At 35.0% G+C, this 22,659-nt stretch overlaps 1 protein-coding gene across 1 annotated transcript; it reads right to left on the bottom strand.

Moving 5' to 3' along the window:
• Nucleotides 1-1,103: 1,103 nt before the first annotated feature.
• Nucleotides 1,104-21,054, bottom strand: SLC9A4 (solute carrier family 9 member A4). The gene is made up of 11 exons (XM_029284293.1): nt 20,608-21,054; nt 18,032-18,291; nt 15,864-16,081; nt 15,288-15,490; nt 14,854-14,940; nt 13,437-13,507; nt 12,702-12,863; nt 8,982-9,078; nt 6,035-6,166; nt 5,054-5,147; nt 1,104-1,483 (listed from the first exon to the last, which is right to left on the bottom strand). The coding sequence occupies exons 1-11, from the start codon at nt 21,037-21,039 to the stop codon at nt 1,104-1,106; spliced, it is 2,136 nt and encodes a 711-aa protein (XP_029140126.1). The 5' UTR covers nt 21,040-21,054.
• Between the last annotated feature and the right edge of the window lie 1,605 nt (nt 21,055-22,659).

Genomic DNA, 22,659 nt, shown 5'->3' with positions numbered 1-22,659 from the left:
GAAAGAGTACAGAGAAGAGCAACAAAGATGATTAGGGGACTGGAGGCTAAAACATATAAGGAACGGTTGCTGGAATTGGGTATGTCTAGTTTAACGAACAGAAGGATGAGGGGGGACATGATAGCAGTGTTCCAATATCTCAGGGGCTGCCACAAAGAAGAGGGAGTCAAGCTATTCTCCAAGGCACCTGAAGGCAGGATGAGAAGCAATGGGTGGAAACTGATCAAGGAGAGAAGCAACTTAGAACTAAGGAGAAACTTCCTGAGAGTTAGAACAATTAACCACCTGCCTCCAGAAGTGGTGAATGCTCCAACACGGAAGTTTTTAAGAAGAGACTGGACAGCCATTTGTCTGAAATGGTGTAGGGTTCCTGCCTGGGCAGGGGGTTGGACTCGATGACCTACAAGGTCCCTTCCAACTTTATTATTATTATTATTATTATTATTATTATTATTATTATTATTATTATTATTATTATTATTATTATTATTATTATTATTATTATTATTATTTCATAGAAGTTCACGAGAATTACCCTATCAGAGTCATTTCATGAAGCAATAAAAATAACTCTTATCCAGTCAGTACATCTTGTTACAAATAAGTTGTTGGAAGTCAAAATAGATTTATACACATGTAAAATACATGTTTTGAAACCTCTTCAGCTATTGAAACTTATGAATGAAGATTTGAGTCAGTGCAAAGGCGTTTCCTTAAAAAGAATTGGGTACTAACTGTGCCCCATAGCACTTCATTCTGATAAAGTCAAGCCAACTGTATAGCACATTTGTACAACTGTGAAAGAAATGGTTCCAAAATAAATTATCGAGTGAGGACAATAAAAGTACTAGTAACGTCTGTAAAAGAAGACGTAAATCCTTATTTGACAGTCATCCAAACTAGTGTCTAAATGACGTTGTTCTAAAAGTTATAGTGTTTTATTATCGAAAGTCAATCATTTTCTGTCTAATGTCCCATTAGGTATAAATTTTGAAAATAAAACGGGTCAGCATCTAAGTATACAGACATTTTCCAGTTAGACGTTTCCAATGATTTCTGGAACATTTGAAATAAAAATCAGAGGATGCAGCAAGGGTGAGGATTCACTTTTTTCTTTGAGTAAAGTGTCTTTTGGACCGATAAACATGGTTTTTGCCTCTGGTTTTTGCTGTCCATGTTACAGCAGGTGCTGTAGGGCATGAGGCCCTGTTGACCTCATCCTCTGACTCAAGTTCCTGAGTATCAGTTTCAAGAACAGCATTAAGTTGAGACTTCTGGGCTAAAAGTGGTTTTTGTATTCTGGCTCGCTGATCCTGTTGATTTGTTCTTTTCTGCCTTGTAAAACTGGCTGGTTTAGTTCGTGAATGCATTTGCTCCATTGGGAGAAATTCCTCCTGCTGGCGGTGTTTTCTCTGAGGTGACCTTGCTACAGCCTCTGAATTATGCATCATGAAGACAGACTCAGAGTCACTGCTACCATACCCTGAATTCAGAAAGAAATATCTATGATTGGAGGAGGAGAAGTTGAAGACAATGATATGGTGGCCATGTAGAATAGAATAGAATAGAATAGAATAGAATAGAATAGAATAGAATAGAATAGAATAGAATAGAATAATAACTTTATTGTCACTTTGAATGTACACTAATTGGCATACATTAAAATGAAATTTTGTTGCATACAGTTCTCAAAGGTTCGCCACCTCTAATATACACTATATAAATATGACAAAAATAAATAAATACAGAATTATGCATATACCCACATAAATTATATGACACAGAAAAACAACAGTCCAGTTGTTACATTATGTATACATGTATACATGTGCATGGTGAGAAAAACGAATCTTGCGAGTTTACCAGATGGATGGCATAGGGAACAAAGCTATTACAGAATTGGGTAGTCCTGCTAGAAATACTTCGAAACTTCCTCCCAGAGGGGAGCAACAGAAACAGACCGTAAAGTTGGTGTGTGGGGTCTCTAACAATGCTTTGAGCTCTAAGCACATAGCGCTTATAAGCAGCATCCTGAATACCAGGAAATGAGCTCCCTATGATCTTCTTGGCTGTCCTTACCAATCTCTGTATGGACTTTCTAACTGAGGCACTGCTGCCTCAAACCAGACAATGATGCAGTTTCTTAAAATGCTTTCAACTGTGCCTCTGTAAAAAGTGGCTAGGAAAGAAGGAGAAAAATGTACTCTCCTCATCTGACGCAGAAATGCAGATGCTGGTTTGCACGCTTCACTAAGGTTGACATGTGGAGAAACCAATTCAGATTGTTAGTTATCTGCACCCCCAGATACTTAACACTGTTGACCACTTCTACCACTGCATCCTTGATACTGAGTGGAGTATGAGTATGCTGGCTCTTTCTAAAATCTACAATGATCTCCTTTGTTTTACCAACATTTAGAACCAGGTTACTTTCATGTATTCTATTTGCAGAGAACAGTCATTGACTGTGAGCTCCTGTCATTCACTCCAGATCCTTCTGACTCAGCAGTTCCATAGCAGTGACTGTTAGTAGATAGATGAGTACCACTTCAGTGGACACATTAGTGGAGACATGAAAGGAGCCCCCAAGTGGGCATTCCCCAGGAAACAGTGATATCATCGGCTTCCTTTTAACCTGAAAGTGCCTTAGGTGCTTCCGACATGAATACGACAATGACCATTAGAACCAACAATTGGACAATAAGCTAAACAAAAGGTCATTTAGTCGCAGTTTTGCTTATCATAGTGATATGCACTATAATTCTAGTTAAATTATAATTATTATACCTTAGATTTATACAAATAGGTCATATAGATCTAGCTCTCTTTTCCCTTTTGTTTTGTGGAGGCATCTCCTTTTCTTTGGTGCCACATAAACCAAATTTGACATTTCTACCTCCTTGTCCATAGTTTTGAAGATTCTTTTTAAGCACAAAGGAATCTTTATTAAAGAATGGACAAACATAGTGTAATGAAAAAACTAGGGTTCCTTATGGTTAGTTATAAAAATAGTAACATTTGGTCTAAACGAAAGTGGGTGGAGCTAAGATTCTTTAACTACGAGTTCAAAATGAACACTGGATAAAGCCATCAAATCATATTTTCGATAAAATTCAGCCCATCTTTACTCTATGCATTTCCATCATCTAACATGATTCCTTATCTTAACATTCTTTACATTTTCCCAGGCACTTGAGTCAAGAGGGTATGCAATCTCCTCTATGATGTGATTTTTATATATTATTCGGTTTGAGCATCATGGCCGCTGCTTCTGAGTATTGTTGTAATACTTTGTGTGCCACTCAGAGTCACTGATAGAAGATAGATGGTCATAGAAATTATTAAAATAAATAAATTCTCCTTTTTGCTAAATCCAATTGTCCAAAGCTTTGGCTATACCAGACATGTTAAACTTGTGACATCACATGACGACGCGCAATGTATCGGGGTGGTTTTGCCATTGCTGGCAATGGGGTGGGTGCGGCTTCCGGATGACGCATCCAGCCCACGGGCTGGCAGTTTGACACTCCTGGGCTATACTATGTCCAATGATTCATGCTAGGGTTCACCTCTTTTATTTGTATTATTAATATTTTGGGGCTTTGAGACAATTGCTGGACCATGCAAGATAAAACCTTTAAGATGAGCAAGTCTGCAATTAATAAATAATTTTCTTTGCCAATGAAAAACAGGATGAGTTTGGAGCACATGTAATTATCAGGTTCAAAGATGTTTGGCTTTAAGGCTCTTTGAAAAGAAAAGATTGGTTGGAATAAATATATCCTTTTTATTATATGTTCAAAATAGCTTCTTTTAAAGAACTATACATATCATTTGGCACATTAAATGCTTCACCACAGTCATCTGTGGCTGGAACTGTTCTATCCAAAACCAAATCTGACAGAAAATATTGCACATGTATGCATGCACACATATGTGTGTGTGCATGTACACATACACATATACGCATACACTTTCCTCCAAAAGTTGTGGGTACTCCAATGCTGGAAGTTTTAAGAAGAGACTGGACAATCATTTGTCTGAAATGTTATAGGGTTTTCTGTCTGAGCAGGGGATTGGACTAGAAGACCTCTAAGGTACCTCCCAACTCTATTTTTCTACTATATAAAACACACCTTAGCCCATATTAGCCAGTAAATGGGGGTTCAAAAATTACTTGTCTGTAAATATTTTTATTGTATTTTCTGATATGAAAATGCTGGTATAAAACAAGTATAATTGCCACATCTTTTTTTTTTTCATCTACAGCTCATGTTGCTATTTTTTAATGAATTGCTTCCCTGTGCCTTTAGCAAATGCAAAACAGTTGAAAAAACATAGCTGCCTATTTATGCCTAATTAGCAGTTAAAGATTAAGTGGAGATTAGGACTGGGCTGGTAAAATCTGACAACCATAGGATAGCAGGAGAAAATCCAAAAATCCAACTTTTGGGTAACATCTAATAGTTCTCTAATATGCAGCCTTGTTTAAAATAATTTGGAATTCATGGGGTATAAGCAGAACTGCTTCTTTAAAGTATCTGACAGCTTTAAAGGCTACCACATGAGTCTAAATGGCTGCTTTAAGGAATCAAGGGATTAGGGCAATTGTGCTTTTAATATGAAAACTTAAAAGCAGTTGTATCTGTATTCAGGCTGCTTTCTTAAACTAACGCTTGGTATCTAAATGGGACAATGCTGTCCCCAATCTTATTTGGCTGTAAAAGATGTAGAGAAAAAGATCAGTTGTCTGTGATAATGAAACAAACCTCATGTTAAATAATACCAATGCAAAAAGTGGGTATTTCTCTAAACCATTATTTCTCAACCAGTATTTTCCAGTTGTTTTGCAACTAAAATTTACAGAATTGCAAGAGAAAACATCTAGAAGGCACCAGATTGGTAAGCATTTTAAATTCTGATGGGCACTATCTCACAGAGACCTTGAAAGCAAAACTTTGTCAAGATTGTATCTATCTGGAACCTCTTGGATAATAGCAAAATTGCCAGTAATTTCCCATTTTCTTTTATTATTTCAATTAAAAAGCCTTACCTGTTAGATCATCATAATCAATCCTAGCTGCTCTTCTAATTGGTTGAGAATTACTAAAGGGCAGGGATGAATAACGCAGGCTTTTACTAACAGCCTGTAGATAAAGAGAAAAAAAAGAGATACAAATTTGCAGAAATGTGTATGGATTCCATTTTGAATGATCTGATCTCTGGTTATAGAGGAAAATGTGAAAAGAAGATATTTGAAATTAGTGCAATTAATACTAACAATATATTTTATTATAATGATTATATAATTGCAAACATATCTATTTTGCATATGATATATATGGATTTAAAATACTGGAATAGTTCCAGTTCCCAATTGGTGATCCTCATGCTAATTAAAAATCTTACAGTCAGCAAATCTAACTACTGTTCATCCATATTGCTTGAAATCTCCATCTCCTTTAAGGTTCTTTTTTTAATTAAATGCTTCCTGGCTGAACATTCCCTACAATGACAATAATATTCTTCTATTAATTTTTTTTAAAAAGAAAGGAAAATTGTAGCAGTTATAAGTTATAGCACCTCTGCCACCCCACATCTGATATGGTGCATGCAATGGCTACATCAATTGCTAATGAACAGCAGTATACATAATACCTACTTAGATATACTGCCTCCATAGCATTTCCTTTGTATAGAACAAGAAAAAGAGTTAGAAATATAAGCTAATAAATTCAAGGGATGAGATTAAAAATAAGGAGATGGGATAAAATTAATTGTTTACAGCAACTTCATTCACTCTCCAAATTTGGAAAGGATCCTTGCTCTCATTCATAGCCATACACCATTCCATACATTGCCTTTTAGACCTTGGCTTCTCAATCTATGGATTTATTGGATCTTATATTTTGCTATTTCTATGCTTTTATCAAGTCATTAGATGGCTTCTCTTGTGTTCAATTTATTTTTGCAGAAGCTTCAGCAATTTCATACACGGTTGCATAAACCACATAGCTTATTATGTGAGAGATACCTGCCCTCCCCATGGTAAGCTGTAACCTTTCCTTGTGGACTGCCGCAAGCTGTATCGACGTCGGATAAAGATTTCTTTGGCTTCCTCTACACTTGTTTCAGAGGCAAGATTGTATCTGTTGTACGAGAGCGTCTGAAATGAGAAATGCATTACTTGATCTTCCTCACCAGCTTAGCTCCCAAACAGTGCATGTAAATTGACCACTTTATAACAATGTGATTTTAGAAAATCACTACACTGAGAGCTTTTGGGGAAAAATACTTTGTCTAATCACATTTGGTCAAATAAAGCTATTTGATTTGATTCAATTCAATTCTCCCTTCTCCAAGAGTGAATACCTTTGTCACCAACTTGACAAGGTGTCTTTACAAAAAGAGTGCTGGTTCTCTGATTTTTGCTTTAGAGGAAATTCCCACATTAGCAAAAGTCTAAACACCCAGGAAATACAGGACACATTTTGCCATCTTCTTGAATGGATGAAGCTTTTGTCTCTATACAAGAAAGCTAATGACTATTCACTATGCATTATATCCCGCATAGTGATATTGATAGATTATACCAAAGCACCTGAAGGCAGGACAAGAAGCAACAGATGGAAATTGATCAAAGAGAGAAGCAACCTAGAATTAAGGAGAAATTTCCTGACAGTTAGAACAATTAATCAGTGGAACAACCTGCCTCCAAAAGTTGTGAATGCTCCAACACTGGAAGTTTTTAAGAAGAGACTGGACAGCCATTTGTCTGAAATGGTATAAGCCAGGGTTTCCTGCCTGAGCAGGAGGTTGGACTAGAAGACCTCCAAGGTCCCTTCCAATGTTGTTGTTGTTGTTATTATTATTATTATTACCTGCCCTGCAGAAATGGAGCATAGATTTACTTCAACTCAAACAAAGAAGAAGAAAAAGATGCATTGGCTAATTACATAAAAGGCAGCCAAGAACAAGCATTAATGCAACGTAAAAACTGGAACTTACCAAATATGTATGAAACAAAACTTGAATATTAAAATAATATAATAAAAACAAGAATAATATACTGGCAAGGAAAAGCATTGGAAAGCAAGGAAAATATACTGGCAAGGAAAATACATGGTCAATTTCTACAAAATGTTGAGGAAAATTGGATAAAGATAAAACCTGATACTGGCTTATTGCTGGAAAAAGAAACTGCTCAAGAGCAAACTATTCAGATGAATTCAATCAAGGGCAAAATTGAAAAATCGTCAAATAATCCAAAATGCAGAAGAAACAATAGCTCACATACTTGCACAAACATATTATAAACAAAATCATATAGTTGCCTAAATGATTCATTGGAACATCTGTAAAAATAATTATGTGCCAGTAAATGAAAAATTAGTGGAAACAGAGTTGAAAATGACACCAAAAAGGACTAATTTTTTTCAAGTTATCCCCTTGCAGATTAATATATTTATTTAAGAATGGAATAATATATTCACTTCTATTCATGAAATATATTTTTTTCAGGAAAGCTTTTACATCATCTCTACTTAAAATTTGCATCACAGTAATATATTGGACACTTGTCTTTTCAATTCTTTTATTCTGATCTATTTATCAAATTTATAATGCTCATCAGTGATTCTTATAGCTACTGCCAATTCAATTACTACATATTTAAAACCAAGTTTTAAATATTGAAACTACTTGCCAATGCTGTTTCAATGCATTTAACAAAGACAATAATTAAGAAGTCAGGTGTTACTTTAAAAGCCAACCAATGTATTATAGTTGAGTCTTTCGGGCCAATGCATGCTATGAAACTCATGTTAGTTACATTACAAGCAGGCCCTCAGATTCGTTCTGCTACAGTCTACTATGCAATATAATATGGTAGCTGCCAGCCTAGAAACTAAACCAAATGAACTGTTGAAGGTTTAAAATAAGGGGCGTCTGCCACCTAGTGCTCATGTTTAGATTATATTTCATTTCTTTTGCATGCACCCTTTTTTCCTAACTCACTTACCTGATGCCCAGACATTAAAATTAATGAAAAGATAATTCAGAACTAAGAAAAGGAAACAGTTCTTTATCTAATAAATGAGAAGTTCAGCCATCAAATGTGGTTTAAGGGGCAGACTGAATAAATTCATGAAGGATCCAGCTATCAGTGGCTACTAGTCCTGGTAGTTGTTTAGTACTTGTAAATTACAGGTAACATATCTCAAATGCCAGCAGATAGCTCTCAAGAAGAATTTGACCTCTATTGGATTTGGTTTCCCCCTCTGTAACACAGAATGCCAGATTAGACAACCTTTTGGCCTGATTCTGTCATGCTCTTTTATGTTCTTGTATTTATTTATTTATAAATCAAATTTATATAATCACCCCTCAAAGAAGAGTCTGGATAGCACATAGCAATAAATAAAACACCCAAAGTAAAACTGATAAAAATCTAAAAAGTCACAGTAATAAATAGCATAATAACCAAACTATTAGCCTTGGATGAAGGGAGAATAAAAATGGCTCCCTTAGCAATGGAACCATCATGATAGAATCATTGGCCCTCTGGTAACTCCAAGCATAATGAGGTCTTGAAGGCCTTTCAAAAATTTGTAAGGAGCAAATTTCAAACCTGAACCTGAACTTTAACAACCTAATTGTCATTTTTTAAAATAAATCTATGTTTGAGAAGGCAATTCTAAACTCCTTCCTTTTTTCTTTTCCTTTTTTCTGCAAGCACAAGTATTAGTGAAAGTGATCTTACAACTGTCCTACAAAGACACATCAGAAGTATTAGAATGAATTCATTAAAAACAATGACCCAGTCTTTTCTTAATATTATTCTGCCCTTCAGCCACAATCATAGCTTGCACTCCCAGCAATTCTGCCACCACTAACTTTTGCTAAGGTGTGAAATACCTTAGCAAACATGATCTTTTCTTCCTGTAACTATGGAACAGGTTATCAGAATTGAAAGCACACACCCTTTGCCTCACTTGATACAGATTATGTGCCAGCATGTTCTGCATAGATTCCACATCTTTAGGGGAAAGTTTCTGTATTCTTTCATTCCTGCACCTCCTGCAAACAAATATGAAGACAAATATTATTTTGACTAAGCTAAAAGTTCAATCATTATTTCCCTAGAGTAGTTTCGCCTACATTCTGTTATCAGTTATTGTTATCTGTAAGTTGCCTTTCCTAACAAAAGATGGCAAGAAGTCATTTGTAAATCAATGGAACAAACTGCTTAATTTCTTTGCAAGATGCATATGTATATTCGAGTATTATCACTATTGGCTACAGCAGTCTTCTTAGTAAAAAATAAAATAATTTGTTTGAGATGTAAAGTATAAAGAATAAATTCATTATATAAACCACATATAAATGCAAGTAGAACCATTACCATTAGTGTGTGTATCATACACACATGAAGTTTCTTTCTTGAAGTGTGTATATCAACATATTAGAATCAATGTTGAACTACTTTAAAATGCAGTTGATTTAATTGGTGAATCAAGCTGAGGGATCAGTGGTATAAATAAAGGGGGGAAATCCCCTAAGCTCGATTTTAAAAAAATCTATATTGAAATTAATAGAATTTAAATTACATCATCAGACATCCTGGATATTATAAACAAATAAAACAAAATATTTCATAGTTCTTCTAGAACAAAAATTCTCAACCAGTGCTACTAATACCACAAATGTAATTTAGAAGTAGTCTAGTTGGGAAATAAAGTAACTCACTGAAACTTTGAATTTTAAAACCTACATAATTATAGAATGCTTCTAAACAGATATTTTTATTTTTTTTCATGCTAAGACATAGTTTTCAAAGTAACTTGGTTGGACTTAAGATATGCCAGGTTGACAATCAAAGTTCTAGATAGTGTTCAGGTTTATTTTTTCCTAGAAAAACAAACAAGTCTACTATTTTAGTCTTGTTATCTCAAACCTATAATTTCATATGCTAAAGAAACTTGTTTTAAAAACAGAACCAGCCATGCTATTGATATTGGAGAACATAGAAAAGCAGCAAGTTATTGGATAATATCATGAATTAGCCTATACTAAGTTCTTTATTCCTGCTATCTCCACTGTTGAAGCTGAATAATTTCAATATAATAATCAATCCAGAATAGTACACATGGAATAAGAAATAAGGCCTTGTGTTGTCCTTTGTTTTGGCGAAAACAACACTGTAGCTTTGGCCACAGTAAAATATTATTACAATATTCCAGAGACAGGAGTTTCCTAGAAATATTAATTTTAGTCGTACAAAGATAGATTAGAGAGCACTAAAAACTGGAGGTCAGAAAATAGAAGTTGTCGGTATTAGGAATTCACTGTAATTGTGAAAGCTCTGTCTGGAAATACAGTTTCAGGGAGCAGTGAGTACAACTCTGTTATCATTATATGAAGCTCATTTCTGAGTTGGCTAAAACATCAAGACAAAAGGGAAAGCTCATTCATGAGGTTAGCTATTAACCAAGGAACTTGATAACAGTTCTTTAAGGGAGAAAAGGCATGGTTTCTGTCCACTCCTTTTACAGATAGACTTATGTGCTATGCACCTGTTTCAAGTAAAACAAACGAGAAACCAACCAACAACCCCATATTTTTTTAATTGAAAAGTGTTCCTTGTGATTATGCTCTACTGTTTAAGGGTCAGATTTAGTGAAAATCTTACAGTTAAATAAAAATGGTTACTTCAATGATGTTTTCTTTTAAAGTAGACTCTAATTTTTCTTGAGCAATCAATGATCTCTTCTTAAATATTTTATCCCATGTTTATTATTCTTTATTATTTTTAGTATGATAATTTCAAATGTACTATGCTTTTTTAAAAGCATATTGAATGTGTGTCTTTAAATATGTACATACGTGGCTGTGTAAACCTCAGAATACAAAAGCAACACATTATTGTTACCTATTTTCAGATTTTATTGCACTATAATGCTTTAAAATGAATTTAATATATATTCATGGAAACATCTAGCCAATCAACATCATGCATTAGGTATTCCAATAAAATCTGCAAGCCAATAGTATGATGTGGGCTTGTGCAAACTAAACTGTGTATGCCTGTGCCATGTGCAAACCTATTCTATTTAAGTATATCAGAGATTATGTAAATACAGGAATCTATGCTTAGATCTCTGATGTCTCAGCATACACTAAAGAACCAGATGAAGTTTTGTTCGTTCTAGCTCCTCCTTAATCTAAGCTAGGGCTAGCAGATCTAGGCTGCAAAAACCTAGTTGACCTTTGGATGGCAGTAAAGAGCTAATATTTTCTTATATCTTTTGCTGCCATGTCTATCATCATCTGTATTTTTGCACCCTAAATCTGATTGACCTTTTACCTTTTTTCTGTACTTATTTTAAAAATTATGTACAGTATCTTCCTTCCAAATAGAAAAGGTCTCTCACAACCATAAATTCATTAGAGTTTCTTGAGAGAAGGAAATGCCTTATTCCCAGATCCTGTAATCTGGGAAAAGATAAGAAAGAATCACTAGGTGCAGTGATCTTAATGCAGAATGACCACCAGATAATGATGCCCTTTACTACCATTAGCTTTTAAGAAGCAGCATATTTTGGGATCAGGGAGCGGTCTTAGAAGGCAGGGAGAAGATTCCTCATCTCAATTGTCAGCAACCAGTTTAGGCAGCACTGAAATATGGACAAGATTACCACAGATGGATCACCTTAGTCTAAAACAGTTTTAAATATTTACAATGCTTTCAATAAAGGCCTGTTTGTTATTTGTTATGCAACAAACACAGAATAAATTAACTCCCCCCAAATTGTTTCTATGATTTTAAGACATTCCAGTTTTATTTGCATTTTTTAAATTGCTTTTGTAAAAAAAAACATAATAGTCTTTTTCTATGGGTCTAGAGACTGTATTTCTTGCTTAATCATTTGCTTCCTTGAGAAGGACCATAATGCAATCAGCTAAGAAAAGGAAAAATTGCTCTGTCTTTCGTTGCACATTACTGATGTAGATTTAATATGGGCTTTATTAGGATCCAAAATTATTTTGTCTTCTTTGGGAGACATGGATCACAAAAACATCTCATTTTGTCTTGGTTGGGAGATTATAGTAATTGTCTACATCTACAGGGAGTCAGTGGTTTTAAATAAAAGTAACATTATGATGCAGGCCTACCTTTCCCCCCGCATCTGTTGCAATGCCACATGAATGTCTCATGAACTGGAGCATGCAGCATAATGCTACATTGTTTTCATTCTGTTGCCCCTCTCTGAAGATACCCACTGATGGTAATTGTGCATCAGCATTTGGAGTGTAACAGGCTGGAACTACGGTAACTAATTTATGGAGGCTTGCGAGAGTTTAATATCAGTGAAAGTATCCCTTTGGTCTAAGGAAAAATCCTTAGCACAATCAAGTTTTATACTCAAAGTCTAATTTCAGATATTAATCTTTTTCAGTAGCATCAATTCACATATTCAGCTACAAATTACTGATTATCTATCAGTTGACTATCAAAGGTGCCCCCTCCAGATGTGGTCTTCAAATGTTGCTAAATTGCTACAAAAGCCGTTGCTTCTCACCCTTGGCAATGTTGACTGGAATTAATCATCTGAAGAACCATATATTGTCCATGTTCATTATATTCCTTGATTAAACAAAATATTTGCATTGTTCTAACAAATGGTTCTTAACATACTTACAGAGAAGATGATTTGGAAGCCCTAGGTGTCATGGCCCCACTTTCTACCATTTCAATGACTTGTCTGATTTCCAGTTTCTTGTATAAAGAAACAAGGCTGGATTTAGGCTGATGTTTGTGCAGTAGTATCTTCTTCAGAAAATTATTGTCAAACTTCTTAAATCTGGTAAGAGTAATAATCAGGATGTCAAAACATTTCCCTGCATTAATTACTTTACAAATCCAAAGAGTTCTCAAGTTTTTCAAAAAAACAAAAAGCAACAGCAGCATATAGGGTGTGGCCTACAGCAGCCTATCTTGGGTTAAGTTAAACTGATAAGAAAAGGGCAATCAATCCACTGTTATGGGAGAAAGAGGATAAAAGAAAGAGGCACACTTTTGATTCTGAGAAATAGGCAAATACCAAATTCTTTCACTCACTGCCAGGTCTTAACAGCCATTTATCATTCAGTAATATGAGAATAAACTTCTATTTATGGGTAAATACCGTATATGAAAATCAAGGTAAAAGAAGAAATGTTATTTAATAATTTAAACAAAGAATCTAGTAAATATGCAAAATGACATATTCAAATGCTGAGTGAAGAATTATTCCAATCCATCCTGCTTTAAATTAAATCAACATTGCTAATGCCTTTCTTTAGTTTTCCCAGTTAGTTTAATTTTAGTTTAGTTTATTCAGTTTAGTTTTATCCAATTATTTTATTTTGCTTAACAGTGCTAGGCACACCCTTACTTGTCTCTCAGTTGATAATGGCTCCAGTGTCCACATATATCTTCAATTCCAGCTTTTAAATGATCCATCAACTATAGACATAAAACATTTAATTATGAATTAAAACATTTCTTTATTATTATTAATTTATAAAATAAAATACAAAAATGCAAAAGAAAATAGGAAAGATAGGGGAGGGAAAAGGGAAGGGAAAAATGTAGGGAAAAGGGAAAAGAGGAAAAAAAAGGAATTGACTTCCGCCTCCCTTTGGTGCAGTAGAATAAGGTAATAACATCAAACCTCAACTTTTTTACTTTTACACAATACAGGTAATCCTTGACTTATAATTTAATGACCGTTCAAAGTTACAACGGTGCTGAAAAAAGTAACTTATGACCATTTTTCACACAACATTGCAGCATCCCTGTAGTCACATGATCAAAATTCAGATGCCTGGCATCTGCTTCATATTTATGACCATTGCTGTGTCCCAGGTTCAAGTGATCCCCTTTTGTGACCTTCTGACAAGCAAGGTCAATGGGGAAACCAGATTCACTTAACAACTGTGCTATTAAATTAATAGCTGCAGTGGTTCACTTAACAACAGTGGCAAGAAAGGTTCTAAAATGGGGTAAAATTCACAACAACAACATAAATTTAGCAACATAAAGTTTGGGCTCTATGGTGGTTGTAAATTGAGGACTACTTGTAGTATAAACTAGCCATTTCTATAACAACAAACCTATCAATCGGTAAAACCCAAAATGAAAGTTTATTTTTTTCCACCTCGAGCACAAAGTCCACAAGCAGTTTCCATGAATTACAACATTTATTGTATCCTAACATAAGTACATAACAGTTTGTTTCAAAACAGAATTCTGCAAATAGAAATAATGGAATAATGGAATAATGTAAATTCTTAGTATTTATCTTACATTACCTTGATTATAATATTGGATATACTAAACCAAAACCCACAAATAATATTTATCTTGAAGTGCTATGTTCAACAGAGCATCCCCCCAATATGAACATAGCTTCAGGGTAATAAGTAAAAGCATTTATCCTGTGATATTCTTCAAATACTGTATAGATAAAAGCTTTATTCAGTCAAAACCTGCGATCCAAAACACTAAATCAAAACAAAATAGAACAAAAGGTCTGAAAGACTGCATTAAATCAAAACTGCAGCTGTTCCCATCAGCCATGAAGAAGCAGGGGAAATCCCAAAAGTCAAAAGAACCATTAGTTTATCAAGATTCAAGTTTTAAAGTAGTTCAGTACATGTTTTGAGACAGCTGATCCCAATTGCAAACCTCAGATTAAAAATGGATAGCTATTCCTAGATCTTTGGAGACCCAAAACCATTAAGAGTGGTCAATAATTTATAATCTTTCTATGTTCCTCTTGTCAATTAATAATATAAAATTCAACTTACTCGCACATGAATCTCTTCATTTATTGATTCTTTTTTATTGGTCTTCTTAACATCTAGGTACTTTACCAGTGGTCTGATGGTAATTCCCTTCATTTGAAATAAAGAAAGAAGAAAGAAGAAATTCAACCATTAAACTGTGCAACTAAACAGTATGGATGAGTATTATTTGAGACCTAGCATACTTCTACCTCCTGATTATTTCACATGCCAAAATAGCTTCTAGGGGAAACGGCCCTGGTATTTAAAAGAGCCATTTTTACCAGTATGATGCATTTACCCATATGCACAAAATCATGAGTCCATTTTTGTAAGAATACTGGATCAAGTTGGATGAATGGATAAGGAAGATCTTCAGGGGAAACAGACCTCCAATAGAATTTTCTTCTAATATGTGCAAAATGCACTGATACTTTGTGATGAAATGTTCTCCTTACCTGAATGAAAACAGTAAAGTATATCACCACAATAGTAGATGTGATAAACATCTTCTTTCTAGGGAACAGGGTTGCAGGAAGCAAAAATGCAAGGGAGAAGCTGCTGGCTCCTCTTAGCCCACTATAGGTAACAATAAGTTGATCCTTGAGAGTAAATTTGTAAGTGCGGAACTTGTTGCAAATGGAGAACAGCAAAAACACACCTAGGAAACAAAAAAAAACCTTAATCCCTAATAGATCTGGAAACATTTATGTTATGCAAACTATTCAAGCCAAATAAAGAATATTGCATAGTGATGAAGGACCTAACATAGTTTGTGTATCCTGCCTTAAGCAATATATCCAGAGGAGTTCTATAAGTAATACTTTCTCTCAGCAAAGTAAATTATCCCTCAATCTATCTTAGCCAACATAGTACACTTGAAGTCTTTGTTAAACTGGTTAGACCAGTCAGATCTGAACAGTCCCAACATTTCTCTTTCTGTTTTACATTCTCTCCCTCCTACTTTCTAGTCTCAGCTAGCAATGTTTAAAGCCTTTTATCCAGTTTGTTTTCAGGTTGCCCATGCAACTTACTTAGTGCTCTCCAAAGCATGCAGAAGAGCAGGGTGAAGCCAATGAAAGCCCAGTTCCATTCATGGTTCCGACCAATTGTAGACACTCCCATGAACACGAAGATCAGGGTCTCACTGATACTGCTTAGCATTTTCATGAAGTATTTTATGGTTATGTAGGAATTTGGAGAAATATTGGCTTCCACATATTTCTTCATTGTCACTGCACATGCTGTTATCCTGTTGAGCCATAAACATCGAAGAAAAGGAGTAAGAACCACTGGAAACAGGAGGACATGAAAAGAGTATTCTTGTAAAAATGGCAGATTTCTACATTCATCATGAGTGTTATTTTATGCTCTCAATCAAAAATTGGAATTGGGGACAAAAAGGGACAATGAGAAACAACAGGAAATTCTCAACATGCTTGAAATAACATGGAGATTTGCAGAAATAGATATCCATTAAAATAAAGAAAGAAAGCATACACTGGGGAATTGGTTGCTCTTCCCCCCCCCCAAAAAAAAATCAGCATGGATTGGGCATGCTCTGTGGGCATGCAATTATTATGCATCCTCTAGTAAAGAACCCTGAAAATTAGAGGGCAGTAAAACACATATCCTCTAAAATACAACTACCAGATTATAGTGTTATTAATTGCTTGTCAGACTTTTGGCTAAGGTCTATGTAGTATAGCAGCTTCCCTAACACTCTGATCTCCAGATGTAGGGAAGTTACCACTTATAATATTTATGGCTATGGATTCTCTAAATAGTTTTGATGTCACATCTGGAGGCCAACAGAAGGCTTGATTCAGTGTCTGATTATTTATGGCTATTGTATGCAGTCCCATAGCATACAGTTCTCTAGGTACTTAGAAACCAAGAAAAAAAATAAATTTTAAGGAAAATAAAACATGAGACAATCAGATGAAGAACAGAGTTCCTGTCACTTGCCATATGTATTGTTGTATAGTTGTGCATTGTTGTAGAGGGTAGGGAAGATTAGAGGATGGAGAGGTTCCAGAAAGTATCCAAAGAGGAAGAATGATCTACAATAACTCTGTTTCACTAGTGCACCGAAGGGTAACTGCTATTTCAATAAATTGCTGATGCTAAGGCTATCTAAATGGGAAACCAGTCTCCGGGTTGTCCACTGCAAGGGGAGAGCCATTTGGCACAATTAATTTTGTCCATTCTTTAGCAGAAGATCTACAACTGAAACCCTGACCTCTCCAACTTATCATCTTGTCATGTTTAATGAAAGAAAAACCAGGTAGTCCTTGACTTACAACAGTGACTGTGCAAAGTTACAACAGCACTGAAAAAAGTGACATGATCATTTTTCACACTTATGACTGTTGCAGCATCCCCAGGATCACATGATTTACATTTGGGTGCTTGACAACTGACTCACATTTATGATGGTTGCAGTGTCCCGGGGTCATGTAATCACGTTTTTCAACCTTCTGACAAGCGAAGTCAATGGGGAAGCCAGATTCACTTAACAATTATGTTACTAATTTAACAACTGCAGTTATTCACTTAACAAATGTGGCAAGAAAAGTGGTAAAATGGGACAAAACTCACTTAACAAATTTCTCACTTAGCAAAATACATTTTGGGCTCAATTGTGGTTGTAAGTCATGGCCTACCTATAGTTAAATCCATGAAAAAGAATGATCACGTTATATGTTTAGTTTAAATTAACTAAAATAGTTTAAATGAATCAAAATCAAACATGACTATGTCCTAATATGCACTGTTCACAGTCTTAAGTATAATCCTTGGTCCTGAAAAAGCTGCAGAACCTGCTGCCATTCCAAAAGTCTGTTCATGAATGGAGCTCTGTAACCCCATTTCTCCTGGAATTTATCATGAAACTTTGTTAACAGCAGAAATCACTCCAGTTTGAGAAAAAGCATCCAGTATGGAGATAATCCCTGCTCTTGACATAAGCAGCACTTAATAAAATGTAATTCAGTACTGTATGCTGTTCATTATTATCAAAGGAAGGAAAGCCTAAAAGTCCTTTGTTTAAATTAATCATTGCCTGGTGCCTAAAGCCTTGTGGTTCCTCAAACATTCTTTCTTATCACCCAAGGCAATTAGTCAAGGGTGTAAAACTAGGAAATACTAAGTTAATAAGAGGTTGCCAGCTACGAAAATGAACATTGCAAGTTTTACTTACGCCAAGATGCCAGATATGTAAAGTGTTTCTGCTGTTAAATAGGACAGGTAACTGAACATGAAGACCAAGAGAGGTTCAATGGCAGAAATGTTTTGGGTGAATCGAGTCATAAAAGCTGCCACAAATCCAAAGACAATGCCAAACAACAGCCCTCCAAGACTGACTACAAAAAAGCGAGCACAGCCAGCTAGAATGTCAACAGATTCAATCGTTTCGTATTTATGCATCTGGGTAAAGTCAATGAATATATTGTATAGGACCTGCACAGGAGAAAGAAACAAAACATTTCATCCTTAGTTCTCCCTAGAGATGCTCATTGCCATTATCCTTTAGAGCAGCTATGACAGTGCAGGAGATGCTCTTCAGGGAGATGCCACCTCCATTAAATAAACAATTAATTATGAAGAACGATTTCCCCTCCCATCATTCAGTTCCTAATGTAGCAAAGAAATTCAAATAAACTTAAAAAAAATTAAAGATGGTTGTCCAATCTCTTTTAAGAAGAGATTGGGCAACCATTTGTCAGAAATAGTATAGGGTTTCCTGCTTGAGCAGGGGGTTCGGCTAGAAGACCTCCAAGGTCCCTTCCAATTCTGTTATTCTGTTCTGTTAAAAATAATACAAGAGAATAAGAGAATAAAACTAGGTCTAATTTAATTGTATGGCACCACCGAGGCGTGAGATTTCAGCTATATTTATATGCATTTCATTCTCTCCTACTAGTGGTATCTTTAATTCAGATTGTTTCAAAATGATCATCTGTCATAAATTAGTCATGTTCAGAGACATCAAGGATGCAAATATTTTTTCACCTCCTGCTGCATTAGACATGAAAGATACTAAATACATAGCAAGCATGAAATACATTTGTATCCTTTGCTAGAAAGCAGGCATGCGTGCTAAATGAGTGATCTGTATATTTTAAAATAAATGAATGAATGATTGGAGCATTTTTGCTCTTGCTAGCTTTGTTTTTAGTCAGCTGTGTGAAGTTAACTTTGCTGCTGTCATTCTGGTAATAGAAAATCCATTCCAAAGATACTCCTCTGATGCTTTCTGTAATTTTTTTTTTTGTTACCATCTACATCTACTGTACCATTTGAAGGTTTGTGTTTTTTTTTTAAAAAAAACCAACCTGTGCTGGATACTGCAAATTTGTACTGATGGTAGATATAACTCAGGTTTTTATTTACATTCTAAAATGTGAGTTTGCCTTTTTACTGTTGTATTACTTTTATACTGGATATCAATGCTTTATTGTTGTAAGGTCCTCAGGGGACTTTGTTACTAGTGAATGCAAACATTGTAACAAAATAAATCAAATAATGAGTAAATTACTCTTTATTTGCAACACTCAGCTCTAAATAATTTACTATGATATAAGCTAGAGTACTTGGAGATGCATTATCATATTCTCACTGCCTCAGCTGGGAAATTTGTCTGAGCTTGAAAACAAGGAAGGGTTGATCTTAGATAAAATTTGGATGAGAAAGTAGGAGGAATATCAGAAGCTATGGATTGGACAAGGAAGTTGAAATAGGTCCTGGAAGAAGACAGTAGCAAACAACTTTCATATGTTTGCCAAAAAAAACCCCAGCCCAATAATCCTAAATGATCCAAGAGGGTACTGAGGAATGCCATCTACAAGGACTCAGGGTTGAATTTTCCCAGTGATGGTTCTCTTCTATGGATCAGACTGTCTGAAGATACTCAGTTTTCCTTCACCATGTTGAGCTTCCAAAAGGCTATAAAGACTTGGGAATTTATTAAAGGAATTGGCCATCACTGTCATAGCACATTGTTTAAGAATCCTTAAAGAGCAAGAAAACTCTCCTTTCTGCATGGAGGCCAGCTGGGTTACTTTGGGCCAATCATTCTCTCTCAGCCCCCCATTCAGATGTTTAAAAAAGTATTTACTGGTAGATTATGCTCCAAAATGTTGATTTAAGAGAACTTCATGCTACAGTGATTGATTCAGATGACTGTACTCAAAGCAATCTCAATTAGCAATGGTATCAATGAGCATAGTTTGAATCCCTAGTGAGAATCATTACTTGATAATAAAAATATGAGATTGGAATTCTTATTTGGTAGGAGATAAACACTATAGTTCTTAATTCTTAATGAAATGGTTAGCTGTAAATTAATTCCGAACTGTAAAAGCTAAGGCACGTTTTGTTGCTTAATCGTTTTGATTAAGGATCTCAGTCACTGCTGTTCTTGAGCTATAAAGTCAGCATGATCTTTGTAATTAAAGTTTTCAAAAGGCAATACAAAGAATGTACATTTGGTAGTTTGATTGTAAACTTGGCAGATTGTAGCTTAAATCTGGACAGTATTGTCTTTTTCACTGTTCACCAAGTAAGAGTACTAGACTCCATTTGACAAGGACACTAGTTCTAATCCTTGATTAGCCACCAAATATATGGGTTATCTTAAGCCTATTTCAGAAGATTATTGAAATAACAAAATAGGAACGATATGGGTTGCCTTGTCCTCCTTGGAAGAAAGAGAGAAATGCATACACATGTGCATTAGAGAAGCTCAGTTTTTACAAAAAGTTATAACATACTTACTACAGTTATCCCATCATTTAATAAGGATTCTCCAAATATCATCATGTAAAGTTGTTCATTGACAGACATCTCCTCAAAGACAGCTAAGACAGCTGTTGGATCCACTGCTGAGACCATGCTGCCAAATAACAGGCTGTCAAGCAGGTTCACATCCTTGAGGCCAAAAGGTGTGATCTGGCAAATTCCATAAAGTGACAATCCAATGCCAAAGGAATTTATGAGGGAGCCCATTGCAGACCACCAAAGAATTGAACCAAAGTTTTCAAAAAAGGGGCGGGTGGACATAAAATAGCCTCCTTCGAGAATAATGGGTGGAAGGAGGTATAAGAAATAAATGCTGGTAGTCATAACTGGTGGAGATTTGTGTTTGGTGCCAAAAATAATCCCACCAACCAAAACACCCATGGCAATGTGGAGACAGTTTTCTGGCATGAAGTGTGGAAACCGATGGTAGAGATGGAAACCTTGAAAGGAAATAAAACCATCATGATGCTCTATTGGGGTTTGGGAATAAAAAAAATAAATCTTACTCTACCCTTTGCTCTTCATATTGGATATCAGCAGTGCATTAGCCTGGTGGAGCCCTAGGACAGATTTCTCACACTCTTGTTGAAGGTGGACAATTTGTTGCCTCTTCAGCAATAATACTACAGTGGGCTCATTCCTCAGAATTTCTGAGCAACCAAAATGCATAAGGAACATTGAAACACTACACAACCAGATTTGATCAGATAGCTTAATTGTTATTGTGATTAATAGATTTAAACATATTTAATTTTTATTGTAGTCTAAAGTATATTTTTTTTAAAAAAATCTTAATGTCCTTAATATAAAGGTTTTATACCACACAATGGTTTGTGATCCCCAGATACTTCCAGATTGTAATTCAGATTTACCCAGAAGGCAATAAGAAAGTTACCACAACATGAATTTCCCTTCTGGATAATGAATATCAGAAGCTGCATCTCAGTTCATACTTTCAAACACTTCCTTTGAATCAGAAAATAATGAATTGTGGTCACACCAGATAATCTGATAAATGGTCTACACAGATTTCACTGATTAATTGAAGTGCATAGGGAGAGACACGGTTTAGTTTTTTGCATCTGGCAACCTGAGAACATATACATGATCTGTCTTTCTGATGTTTCATTAAATTGGTGAAAATTTGATGTTGTTCAGCTACACCATTTTTTTTGGGGGGGGGAGTGTTATGTTTCCTTTTTCTTTCAGTGAAATGGCCTTGTCATTCACTTATTTTATTTTTACTCCAATGTTCCATCATATATTATCCTCTATTCTTTCAGGTATATTGTGTCTAGGGTGATTTTTACCAAATATCTTCTCAGCTTCCCATCTCAAACCCTCTGTTTTCCAGCATTATTTTCATAGTCTTCAATACACAAAAAGAACAGCAATATTTGTGATCTTCCTCATAGAAGAGTGACAGCAAATATGCTAGCATTTTTTTTCCATGACTCTTAGAAATGGTTTTCAGTTTTGAGATAGATAGATAGATAGATAGACAGACAGACAGACAGACAGACAGACAGACAGACAGACAGACAGACAGACAGACATTGATCAGTTAAATAATAGTATTCATTATATCAGAGCAGCTTACACAATTGGTGCTAAAGACTTCATCATCACCATAAACATAATATAATGTAGACTATTCCTTTTTCTGTAAGAAATCTGCATATGGTTGTATATTACGCAAATCAATAGATCTTTCAAAAGTGTTGAAGTTTGTATTGAAACTTTTCAGTATTCAGGCAAAAGACTAGTCACCAAGGACAGTATTCTTAGTGATAAAAAAGGTAAGCCTCTATCAGATTACAACATAACTGAAATTCTGCATATCTATGACAATGGTAAATTAAAAACTAAATTATTTTTAGTTATTTTTAATGTAAGAACTTTAAATTATTTCTAATTTAAATACATATAGAGAATGTACATTTTTAAAATTCAGTATTGATCTTTATTGGATTTATTTTCAAATGTAGGGAATGAAAGCAAACCATTTAAATTAAAATATTAACTATA

This window comes from Protobothrops mucrosquamatus, unplaced genomic scaffold, assembly GCF_001527695.2.
Source record: "Protobothrops mucrosquamatus isolate PMUCROS unplaced genomic scaffold, P.Mucros_1.0 scaffold499, whole genome shotgun sequence".
Classification (NCBI taxonomy): Eukaryota; Metazoa; Chordata; class Lepidosauria; order Squamata; family Viperidae; genus Protobothrops; species Protobothrops mucrosquamatus.
Note: the sequence above shows the minus strand (reverse complement) of the source record. Positions and strands in the feature narration are given on the sequence as shown.

Excerpts from the sequence above, each read along its gene's own strand:
- SLC9A4 (XM_029284293.1), bottom strand. The coding sequence starts at position 21,039 with ATGCCAGAAAACTGTCTCCACATTGCCATGGGTGTTTTGGTTGGTGGG. Across the intron at positions 6,167-8,981 it reads TGTATCAAGTGAGGCAAAGG|ACGCTCTCGTACAACAGATA; the intron begins GTGTGTGCTTTC and ends TTCTCATTTCAG. Across the intron at positions 5,148-6,034 it reads GCTTACCATGGGGAGGGCAG|GCTGTTAGTAAAAGCCTGCG; the intron begins GTATCTCTCACA and ends CTTTATCTACAG.